At 48.7% G+C, this 11,267-nt stretch overlaps 5 protein-coding genes across 5 annotated transcripts; 2 read left to right on the top strand and 3 right to left on the bottom strand.

Moving 5' to 3' along the window:
- Nucleotides 1-721: 721 nt before the first annotated feature.
- On the top strand, nt 722-1,584 carry F9C07_6285 (uncharacterized protein; the record flags this gene model as incomplete). Its single annotated transcript, XM_041292864.1, has 2 exons — nt 722-1,277; nt 1,343-1,584. 2 exons carry the CDS (start codon nt 722-724, stop codon nt 1,582-1,584), a joined length of 798 nt encoding a protein of 265 aa, XP_041147616.1.
- A 1,625-nt stretch (nt 1,585-3,209) lies between these two features.
- On the bottom strand, nt 3,210-4,141 carry F9C07_6286 (uncharacterized protein; the record flags this gene model as incomplete). Its single annotated transcript, XM_071511447.1, has 2 exons — nt 3,210-3,628; nt 3,931-4,141. 2 exons carry the CDS (start codon nt 4,139-4,141, stop codon nt 3,210-3,212), a joined length of 630 nt encoding a protein of 209 aa, XP_071364402.1.
- A 288-nt stretch (nt 4,142-4,429) lies between these two features.
- Nucleotides 4,430-6,154, top strand: F9C07_6287 (putative C6 transcription factor; the record flags this gene model as incomplete). Its single annotated transcript, XM_041286374.2, has 1 exon — nt 4,430-6,154. One exon carries the CDS (start codon nt 4,430-4,432, stop codon nt 6,152-6,154), a length of 1,725 nt encoding a protein of 574 aa, XP_041147615.2.
- Nucleotides 6,155-6,315: 161 nt separating this feature from the next.
- F9C07_2284814 (PIG-X) lies at nt 6,316-9,165 on the bottom strand (the record flags this gene model as incomplete). The annotated part of the gene is made up of 4 exons (XM_041292859.2): nt 7,988-9,165; nt 7,754-7,905; nt 7,627-7,690; nt 6,316-7,581 (listed from the first exon to the last, which is right to left on the bottom strand). Exons 1-4 carry the CDS (start codon nt 8,207-8,209, stop codon nt 6,316-6,318), a joined length of 1,704 nt encoding a protein of 567 aa, XP_041147614.2. The 5' UTR covers nt 8,210-9,165.
- On the bottom strand, nt 9,166-11,203 carry F9C07_2284813 (molecular chaperone). The gene is made up of 3 exons (XM_041292858.2): nt 10,713-11,203; nt 9,955-10,622; nt 9,166-9,889 (listed from the first exon to the last, which is right to left on the bottom strand). Exons 1-3 carry the CDS (start codon nt 10,858-10,860, stop codon nt 9,593-9,595), a joined length of 1,113 nt encoding a protein of 370 aa, XP_041147613.1. The 5' UTR covers nt 10,861-11,203; the 3' UTR covers nt 9,166-9,592.
- Nucleotides 11,204-11,267: the final 64 nt, after the last annotated feature.

Below are 11,267 nucleotides of genomic sequence, written 5' to 3'. Positions count from 1 at the left end.
TTATCCAATCGATTCTCCACCGCGTCATTATCTTTTACGCCCTCCGCACTTACGGAGTACACCCCCGTAAAAGGAGTCCCGGTGGCTGGTGAAGTAAGGATTACCCTCCCTCGAAGAGTCGAGGATCATATCATACTCCGCACACAGCAGATCAATATCAATCTCTGATCAATTGAATTTGAAACTAATACTACAGGAACAGGAAAAATCGCCACCATGACTCATGCCGGACGACCAAGTTATTGGGTAGCCAACACTGGTGGGCCTTGATCATCACGGATGAGTTGTCAGGACTCAAGACTATTTCCAATGGTAAAAAATTTTCACTTCTCGGGTCCTACCAATGACAGAGTCTGGGCCGCTGTCTTCCGGTGCCAAAGAGTCCGGGGAATTTATATTACTATCAGGGGAAGCTCCTTGGCACCGACGGCAACTTTTCTCATCGGCCATGACCGAAGGATCTCCGAGAAAACTCCCATTGATACTCATATGGAAATATGCAAAGAGGTCGCACACAACTCTAGCGACATCTGATAAATCGACAACATCGGTGGATTTCTGCATTTAAACTTCCGGCGAATTCAGTGACACCCATATTTGTAGACAAAAAATCCATAGATTCCGGCTCATAAAGGGCCTTCTAGATACTCATATAGATTAGATATATAAACTATATATTTAAATCAAAATTAGTAGCGGCAGCTAATAGCTCTATTCGAGCATGATTATATTCAAACCCTTTCTCCAAGCCTTAGTGGCCACCGTCCTACTCACACTGTCCCTGGGACGAGCGTCCCTCCGATCCCCATCATACCAGCAACTCATCCCGCAGTCACCTAACCACTGGGAAGAGCCAGGCTGCGATGGCTCCGGCATCGTCGATCCAGACGGCCACTGCAATGGTGACGGGATCATTGACAATCCCCACAACCCCCGAGACAAGGAGCGAGAAGGATTCCGATTCGACAATCCTTCAACAAATTGTAAATACGTCACGCAAATGCATATCTGGGACTCCTTCAAAGATCTCGAGAAAGACATGAATAAGTTGTTTACCCTAATCCACAAGAATGTCAGCTTCACCGTGGTGGGCCACCATCCCATAGCCGGCCATTATAACGACCTGCTCCATTTCTATGTCAATGCGCTGCGGCGAGTGAGTGTTCTGTTCATGGACCATGCAGACAAGTTCCAGATCCATCCACAGGCTATCCATGGGGGTTGTGATAGTGCTTGGTCAGTATCAGAGATTAACTTCAAGGGCGTCATGAACTCTGGTATGTGTATCCCCGGTATGACCTCTCGTTGGAATGATGCTGATGTACTTTTATGTCGATGCTAGGGGATGATTTTGATATTGTGAATGTGTGGGTGACGAGATGGTATCAAGACCAGATGGTCGAGATCCGGACCTATATAGATGCCCCGCGCATCATGGATGCCCTTCACAAGAACGAGCTCTGGTGGAATGGTACCACATTTCGTGACAATGTACACTACATGCCGGGACCTGCGGGTATGCCTGATATCAAGGAACTGGAGGACCTGATGGGTTATCCTGATGGCCGTAACTATGAGGACTGAGTCAGGGAGAGGGCAGTCCATATACGAGGTAGTTCAAACATAGCCAATAGCGCATTTTTGCTTGGTAGCATTGCAATTGGTGATGATCTACTGTGTATAGATGGACAGGAAGTCGGCATAAACTAGAACGGAGCCACAGAAATATAGTATAATGGTAGCGATCTATCATTCTGCGTACAGCCCGGGAGACTATAACTACTGTGACAGGGTGCGAAAAGACCGTGCTGATCTCTGTGGGTATATTATGTATTATATCATTTCCTTCTACGTATTTTGCCAGCTGTGGCCTAGTACTAGTTCTACTCACGATCTGTAAGCAAACCGTTCCACCGGGATCAAACTGTACTAGTAGCTTTCTAAATCAATGAGAGGCTAGGGCTGGTATATGGGGTCTTTACCATTATTCAGCCTACCATTAAGTCAACTATGAAATATACAAGGGGTATTTATTCTCTATTGAAGTACATCCATAGTCAAGAAATTTGATGGGCTAGATGCCCCACCTACATGAACTCAGCTCGCCGAAGTGATCGTCACTCAGCTGAAAAACCCGCAGAACCAGATCTTCAAAGTGCCCTGTTTTCCGATCGAGCAGTATGTTTTCTTCATCAATAATCCCTTATTGTCTATTCAAAGGCTAATGCGTAATCCAAGCCCTGTTCAATTCCAAGAACTCATCGGTAGACTCGAACCCACCCTCACCCATTTCTTTCACGGCAATCCTGGCCCAGAGTTGGGGACTTTGTTAAGCGGAGGCCCCCCGGCAGGTCAATAAAATAACCTATTTTGTCGACAATCCCGGGATAGATGTTGGAAGGGATCCGAGCCAGCTACCTTTGACGGTTCTATACCGCTACGGCGAAGAGGTGGATTGTGCTGACCTTGGAGACATGGACAAGATCTTTGAGCTTTGTCAGAGGGCAATGAAATATTAACGAAATTAAGAAGCTACTGGTTCATGATGATTGATCTATTTTGGATAGCCTTTAGAATTGGTCCCAGATACTACATATCTGCTATTCATATACCAATCCATCAGAATTCTCCCCCTACGCATCAAAACTATGTATACACCGGCAATACAAGCACAAATCAATGAATAAATAAGGGTCTGCTTCCTTGGACCATCCGTATTCAAGTCGTTGAGAGATTCATATCTGGCGCGTGTAAGACAATAAATAAAGCTTATAATAGTAAATGAATGGTATGACGATGGCTGCATAGTCAATAAATAGAGCTGAGTAGATAGCCTGTGTATGAACATCATGTCTCTGCGCCGCAATAGGCAACCAAGTAGCCTCAATTAAACTGATAGGGGTTATGAGGAGCTGAGATCTTTTCGGTTTTCTTCCCGTCAGCTTATGGCTTCGTTAGTATCAAGAGTACGCTTTTGACGACTGTGCGGGAATTCGATGTACATGACAAGTATGTAGAGTGGGTTCGTCTGCACCCGTCTGCCCGTATCAGGACTATGGATGGGGAGCAGGCTTATATGGTGCAGAAGAGGTCGGCGCATCCAGCCCTGAAGTTTCCGTGTAAGGCTACGATGACTAGGGGTTAAGGATGCACAGAAGTCTGCCTCGTGAAGGTATCAACTATCTCCATCATTAAACAATGGTGTAGACTCAGCTGCCCCCCAACGTTCTCACAATCCTCAATATCTCATCCAAGCATTTCAATAAATACCTCCGTGTATTCAATGCCCCGGATTTCTCAAGCCGTCTTTTCAATTTCAAGCATAGACGCTGCCAATCAAGGTCCTCATCCGCAACATCTTCAACCTCATGAAAGACCTTGGTAGGGATCCTAGAATACCAGAAGGTGTTACCGAAACGAAAACCCCAAGCCTTCTCCATATTGGCTATAGCCTGCGATGGAAGGTAATTAGCGATCATGTAGAGAATTTCCACCGGGGGTTTGCAAGTTCCGGCCTGCCGTACGCTTTTACGGACAGATTGGCAACGTTTGCTCTTTAACTTCCTCCGATCTGCCTGTTCTAGTGCCATACCATTGGCCTCCGAAACACACTTTGTGCGGACAGGGTCTAGAGGCGTGCATTACCCAGCGGTCAGTGCAATGCTAAAAAGAAAAACACGCAAATAGATAACGAACGGAAATTTTACCTTCAGCAGTCATCTCTCGTGAAATCTGGGTTCCACAACGAGTTCAATTTGTCTTTGCCTCCATGGGCGCGAGACCAGGCCATGTCCTTCATTCAAGGGAGCCGACATGATGGTGCAAACCGCGACGCCTGAGATATGACATGTATGCTCTTTCTGATTACAGAGGACTTATGTGGTGTCAGTTTATTGCTTGGGGTTGTTTGATACACCATAGATAGCTCACTCATGCGATGCACAGCCCACCAGGCCTTTCTCCGGAAGAGATGGAGATCTTCTACATCCTCGGCGTTGTGGAGTACAACATCATCACACTTGCGTAGGCTTGTAGCCTTTGGATCCCGCCGCCAATCATAGGGTACCATATGAAATGTATAACCGCAGATGTAGCAGTGCGGGTTGCCATCGTAGGAGTAATCCTTGAAATTCAGGGTCATCCGGGATAGTGACTGAGAATGCTTGGTCAGGAAGGAATCATGGTCTACCTATATTACTTCATGCTCGGCGCACGCCAATAGTAATTGTGGCGCCCTCCTTCCGTAGGTAAACCATAGGAGTATAGGGCTCGTATTCTTTATTAGGGCAAATATGCCAAGAGGGGTGGCGACGCTATACCCGATCTGCGCACGGGGTCCTTAATTGAACCATAAACCATCAGTCATCCACCGGGCCTCGGTCCACTTACTATTTACCTCACGAGACACTGAATCCATACTCACCCAAGAATGAGTGAGACGGTGAGAAAACGCTCCAGGATCGCTTGCGTCTCCTGCCAATCACGCAAACGTAAATGCACCGGTGACCAACCGTGTAGCACATGTTGTCAATTTGGCATCGACTGCCACTACGATCTGCTGTCTCGCAAGAAAAAGGACGCAAGGTCTTTTAGACCGCAGCAATCAATTCCTCCAATAGCCAGCACTACTTCCCGTAATGAACCTATCCCCAAGAGCCACCGCGAAGGGACTACAGGTGACTCCCCTGATATGCCTGTTAACTCCTTGGAAGCCAATTCGGGAGCAGCATTTGTGCGGAGGTTGGGACTCAAGATCGATCCAGCCAATGCCCCGAGGCTAGACCTGTTCGCGTGGAACGTGGGCGCTCGTCATCCGACTCCTTCTTCGATGCCCCCATCGTCAATGCCCAGAGCAGTAAGCGTTGTAGACATCATTTCCTTGGAAGAGATGAAGCTGCTAGCTGCCACGTTTTTCGAGAAGGTAGATCCATGCTATGGCTTCATCGATCGGGACCATCTGTTCCGTCAACTGGGCAGACGATGGCTCCCCTCATCGTCTGAGACTGCGTTGCCCTATGGACCGTACGACGCCGTGCTCTGCGGCGTTGCAGCATTCGGGTATCTTTTCTCACGCAGACAGGCACCCCAAACAGAACTTCAGTTGGCCGAGGCCGCCCGCCTAATCCTTGACCAGCACATGCTCTCTGAAACACCTTCATCAGTTGACATTGTCACTGGCTGGGTGCTTCGAGTGGCATACCTACGCACGACAGCTGCTCCCGATGCCGCTTGGATGGCCAGTTGTTCGCTGATGCATCTCATTGAAGCCACCGGACTTCATCTGGAACCCTCGTCGGACACGGTCCTCGGACAATCGGCAGAGCCGTGCGACCCAGAAATCCGGCGGAGGCTATTCGCCATGGCGCGCCATCTAAATGTCTGGATCTCATTCGAGCTAGGACGTTCCCGCGTCGTCCTATACGGAGCAACATCTCTCCCGCCCACCCCAAGATCGACTGGTGAGATTTTCAACCTTCTCCCAGTATCAGAAAGTCTGGACCCAAACAAAGCGCAGGGCTCCCTGGATCTAGAGTCGGCGCTGGAGAATGTTCTGGATGTTGTTCATCCCCTTGCCTCACATACCTTGGCCCAATGTAATCTAATGCTCTGCATCTACCGGCGCTTGCGTGGTCTCGACTCCGTTATATCTGGTGCTCTTCTTGACCGGGTACTTGAGTTGGCAAAAAAGGGCCTGAAGGCTTCTCGCGACATGATCGCATTGATCAGTCCGTGGCATCAGACCGCCAATGTACCCTTCCAGATCGTCTGTACATTACTAGCGATCGACAGCCGCGCTTCATTAGCATTACTTGGCGATGCGATGCAGACACTCCGCGAAGTTGCCTTAGCGTATGATACAGATGTCATGAGGGAGGCCTACAGTACGGCATACCTGCTGATCCTGTTGCATCAGCGACGAAAGGAAGATGATACAAGAACTCTTCGAGGTGTTTTGCGTGCCAACTCCGCTGCCTCGGCGCCACCGGCAGAAATCACGGAGCCCGCGATTGAGTCGACTCACTCACTCGCGGACTACCCAGGCTTCTCATGGTTGAGTGATCTGGTGATCGATATGCCGGGTCTGCAGAACTTTGATCTCGAAAGTTTCATGGCAACCGACAATTCATGGCCGCTGCCGGAGCCAGGGATGTGATATGTTATATTTCAGATTACAACTAGCGCGTGCTCTACCAAAACCGGATACCACATGAAGCATCAAGTGATAGTTGATGATATGGAAAGGGAGGCCGCTCCTATGAGTTTCAGCCGTATGGGTGACAAATACAGGCTTATATTATGAAGGCTGTGGTCAGTCTATTCAGACTTCTTTTGCTTGGTACTCTTTCTCTGTGGCCGTGTTCCAGATGACCAGGCTATCGCACCCAGCTTCCATAATACCCACAGCGACCCGAGGCCAATGACTATCATGGTTCCCAACTCAATCGCCTTACTTTGGAAAAAGCCCTTATCATCCAACTGGAGAACCGGAACTTCCAATTCCTCAACGAGCCGATCAGATGAAGGATGCAGCTGGTAGAACATGGTCCGAGTCCCAAACAGTCCCTCCCATCCAAGGTTGACCCTGTCAAAGGGATTTACACCCATCTTAGTGCCGTCCTCAGCCGTGCAAGCCCAAAAGACCACTGGCCATGGGACTGACGCGGAGCGGTAACCAGACTCGGATGGCCGCAGGTACCGCAGATGGAGGGGAATGGTGACATTCCACTCCTCTGGAACTTGATCAGATTCGGAAGGTGTGGCTAACTCGAGTAACCAATTTGATCCCCAGCGAGATACAAACCAGTCTGGCGCCTCAAGGTCTGTCTCTCCGGCGACTGCATGAAGCGCAACCAAGTTGTGAGAGTCCAAGAATAACGGGTCAGTAGTCGAAAGCTGATACTTATCGCCAAATATCGTCGATGGGAGCGTCAAGTAGGTGTGAAGCGCGCATGTCGCGTCCGGTGGAGCAGGTGGGGAGTTAAGAGATGATGGTGGCATCGAAATGGTCATGGTTGGATGCAAACCCGTCGGGGAAGTAAACGAGATCGAATACGTTGCGTCCTCCGGGAGAGGTTGATGGCGAGAGGGGAAAGAGAAGAGCGTCGGCTCTGCCCATGAATCATCAGTACCATATCCGTACGCAACACCAAACTCGCTCGGCAATCCGCTACTAAGCATACTCAACTGATCATCCTTCCCGACAACAGCCAGTAACCCTCCCATCTTAATATCCTCGGGCTCTGTCGCCGCTTCAGTGCCTAATAGTCCCACTTCAACCTGGTCCGTTCCCGCAGCATGTCTCCGTATCTCATCGGTCCACCCATTCTCTGGCGATTGTGACCAATATCCCAAGACAGTCAGCGAATGCGATATACTATCGTAGTTGATATCGACTGAATCAGCGGACCGAATAGACGCAGCATAACGGAGACATTGCTCGTCGGATGACGAACAAATCTTATTCTCAATATACGCAACTAAGTTATCAAGCGTGGGAAGTAAACTGTGGTATTGGAAAGCAGCGGTGGAAGCGAAACGCGTGGACAGGATGGGAGGCGTAATGAAAGACTCCTCCAATGTCTGTCAGCCGTGAGTACGCTTATAACGGAGAAACAGAATACCAACCTCGGGGCTTTTGCATTTCAACCCATAATCAAACGCCCTCTTCAACAGCGCACACAATGATTTTCTTCAATAAACCATCAATATCAACATGAAAAGCACATCCATATTCCAGGCAGTAGAAACTCACAGTTTGTTCTCCTCAGATGAACCATCAACAGGGGTGTAGAAAACATGTAAACCAGGCGAAACTCGACTCGAAAATGGCGCAACAGCATCATACCGCCTTTCCGACGCCCACCGGACATGGAGCTGATGGCACTGTTTCAAGACGTCTGAAAGCTAAAATTATCAAAATCCAGCATTAGCCCCATATGGTCTACCAAGCTCAAAGAATAGGTCTTCATAAATAACAAGAAAATACCTCCTCAGGAAGCTCATCAACGCTAAACGTCGCCCGTTCCTCACGGGCACCGTCAATCCCATGCAAGGCGAGGGCATCGGGTGTTAGGACCGCTTGATCCAAGGAGAAGGGGGTTTCGGGGCGTTGGACGAAGGTGATTCTGCGACGCATTGTTTGATTGCTTGATCGAGGGAGTCGTCGGTAAATACTGGTTGAGGGGAGTTGGAGCTTGTTTCTCCGCATTTATTGTTTGTCGTCACGGGGAGTGCTTGTTGCTTGATTGGGTTAGTGTGGGTGTTTCGGCGATAAGATAAGGATTGCCTATTTTGGATAGAGAGCGTTTACTGTTGACCACAGGCAGTCCTTGTATGTACATGCTACTAATTTCTATGTGTTGGGTTTTCTTTGGTTGTGGTTCTGGGTTTTGTCCTCTTTTTAGTCCTTTCTCAGTTCTGTCTTCGATATGGTGAGGATTCGATGCTTGCTGACAATGAAGGGTTTCGTAATGTTATATATATCCATCCAGTGCGGAGGGTAGATAGTATAATACACTCAGTGATCGCAGCAGTTGCCCTTCGATAATTGAAACCTAGATACTTAGATCCCTTAATCTTACTCCTATCCATAGAATTCCTTTCCATATGTTTTACTTTGGACTCAATAGGCAGTGTACCAGGTAAAACAACGCCGTTAGCCCAGTTCCCAATTCTTTCCATTAGTCACCGAAATTTGAGATATGACTAGACTACGAGATAGCTAAAACCAAAAGAGGGAGGGAAATCGGAGTTATGCTAAGGCCGGAACATTGGTATCTGAGGGCCCACGATAGGTGGGCATGGCATACCTGGTCCCTGCATACTTCCATAATTCTCACTAATATAATAGTACTTGTACTAAATGTCTGCAAATAATGAGCGATATGTATGGTTCGAGGAAACTATGACAATCTGGGCGATCGCACAATGCAAGCAGATAGCCCGCGCTTGTCGGCGGATCCAAGCTACACGAAGATGTATGGGGTTTTCCATTCTGGTAACAGCCACTGAATAGATACTTAGGGGGCTTGTAATGAATCTCGAAGATGAATATAGCACTAAAGTAATCAAGAAATGGTAAGGAATAGCTGTTATGCAACAGCACATTCGGAAAGCTGCCTTGATTTTTCCTGGCTTTTAAGCAATAGTGCTATATTCCGGTCACCTGGTGTAACCTCCGTCAGGTGAATCACGGGTCGGCCCGCTTTACCGAGCTTAATTACATCGGGAGACGAAGTAGTATCACTTATGGCAGTGAAAGATTTAGGTTGAGTACGGAGTATAGGGGGACGATTTGTGGGGTTGTGTTTCAAGGCCTTTCTGGAATGAAATATAGGGAACGCAGTGCGTGCTACTGCAAGTTTTGGTGTTATCATCTGCTCCTACTGGTGAAACTATATTTTAATACAACTCATACCACAACAGGGATGTAATTCAAGATGAAGTGTCGTAGCTTTTATTATCGGAATCTAGCAAATACAGTAGTGGAAGTCATATAAAACCCATTTCATCACATCATCAAGCGACCCTCGCTCGCCCCAACGCCAACGATGCTGGTATTAACTGGAAAACACAAAAAGGACGAAGACAATTACGGAAGCACGTCTTTAAGAATATCTTTCTGAGAGGCTGTCAAGCTGGCCGGGAACCGGACATTCACGTGGACTATCAGATCTCCTCGCTCGCTTGGCTTCTTCGATATTGTCATACCCTGGCCGGGGAACCTTTCTTCGTATCCGGGTTGTGTCGGACCGGGCTTGGCTACCCGGATCGATTTTCCATCGATTGTGCGCACGATCCGGTCCCAGCCGGTGAGAGCCTCTTTTAGGCTGATTTCAACAGTTGTAATGAGGTTGTCGCCCTGGCGTTTGAAGTTGGGATGTTCTTTCTATATGGACGTTAGTCACCAGTTCCACTACGTTCGTGGGGCTGGTTTCGAGAATTGTCACTTACCTCTGTCACGATAAGATGGACATCCTGTCTTCCACCTTCTTCTTGATCGCCCACACCTCTGTATTTGATCTTCGAACCGGTCCGCAAGCCCGGCTTAATGTTCGCTTCAAGAGTTACATCTTGGACAGTGCGCTTTCCGCTCGTGTCGAAAGTCTTGCTCTTCACGGTCACCTGCTTCGTCGTTCCGCGCATCAACTCTTCCAGTGTCAATGGCAACTCCTTTTCAACTACGGTCGGTTCGGGGGTAGGTGCGCGCTGAGATTGCTGGAAGGCACTGGGGCCACGGCTTGAGCGGAAGCTACGGCCGGCGCCGCCACCGCCGCCTCCCATCCCACCCAGGATATCAAATAGATCGTCGTGATCCATGCCACCACCCCCACCCTTAGCGAAGTTTCGGAAGATATCATCTGCGGAGCTGAACTGGAAGCCACTGCCACCGCCGGGGCCAGTCGAAAAACGGAAGGTCCGAGCACCACCTCCTCCAGGCATGCCTCCGAATGAAAAGCCGCCTGGCATTCCACCATCAAACGGACTTCCACCAGCACCGCCAGCGCCACTACCAGGCGGAGGAGGGGCTGGACCGCCCCGCATTAGATAGTCGAGGCCGAATTGGTCATATATCTTGCGCTTTTCGGGATCGGACAGAACTTCGTAGGCTTGCGATACCTCTGTGAAAGTGTTAGCTATTATCCAAAACTATGGTAGGAAATGACCGTGTTGGGGAGCACGGGAGGGGGAACCACAGTTAAGTCACCTACCTTTGAACTTCTCCGATGCGGTCGGATTATCCTTGTTCTTATCCGGATGATATTTCAATGCACACTTCCGGTATGCTTTTTTAATTTCGTCCTGGGATGCTTCGGGTTTGATACCCAAGGAATCGTACAGCTTAGTTTCTGCAACCATTGTGGGAACAATCGGTAATGAGTGGGGTAATTATGCAGTGATATTGAGGACAAGCAAAAATCAACAAAACCCTAATTTAAGGGGTCCAATGAGAATATAAAGCAATGAATTTGGGGAAGAGACCAGCTCGATGTCAGACAATGTCGAAAGGTCTTCCCACCTCGACGGCAAAGGAGTAGGATCTCGAATGACGTAGAAGATTCGCGACCGAGTAAATTCTTGTCTTGAATGAGTCGGCGTGAGATTTAAGATGGTACGTAGAGCGAGAAGTGAAAGACTTAGAAAGATGCACCGCAGACCAAAAACGAATAAGCCGGCATTTAGCAAATGGAGACTTGGGAGGAGGGCAGAAGGTGGCTTCATGTATCGTGCAGCGAGACGGCGGCATTCAGGTGACGACAGACCAG

The sequence above is a fragment of the Aspergillus flavus genome, chromosome 5 (assembly GCF_009017415.1).
Source record: "Aspergillus flavus chromosome 5, complete sequence".
NCBI classification, from domain to species: domain Eukaryota; kingdom Fungi; phylum Ascomycota; class Eurotiomycetes; order Eurotiales; family Aspergillaceae; genus Aspergillus; species Aspergillus flavus.
Note: the sequence above shows the minus strand (reverse complement) of the source record. Positions and strands in the feature narration are given on the sequence as shown.

Coding starts and splice junctions, on each gene's coding strand:
- F9C07_2284813 (XM_041292858.2), bottom strand. CDS start 10,860: ATGGTTGCAGAAACTAAGCTGTACGATTCCTTGGGTATCAAACCCGAA. Junction 10,623..10,712: donor CGCATCGGAGAAGTTCAAAG/GTAGGTGACTTA, acceptor ACACTTTCACAG/AGGTATCGCAAGCCTACGAA. Junction 9,890..9,954: donor TCCATCTTATCGTGACAGAG/GTAAGTGACAAT, acceptor ACGTCCATATAG/AAAGAACATCCCAACTTCAA.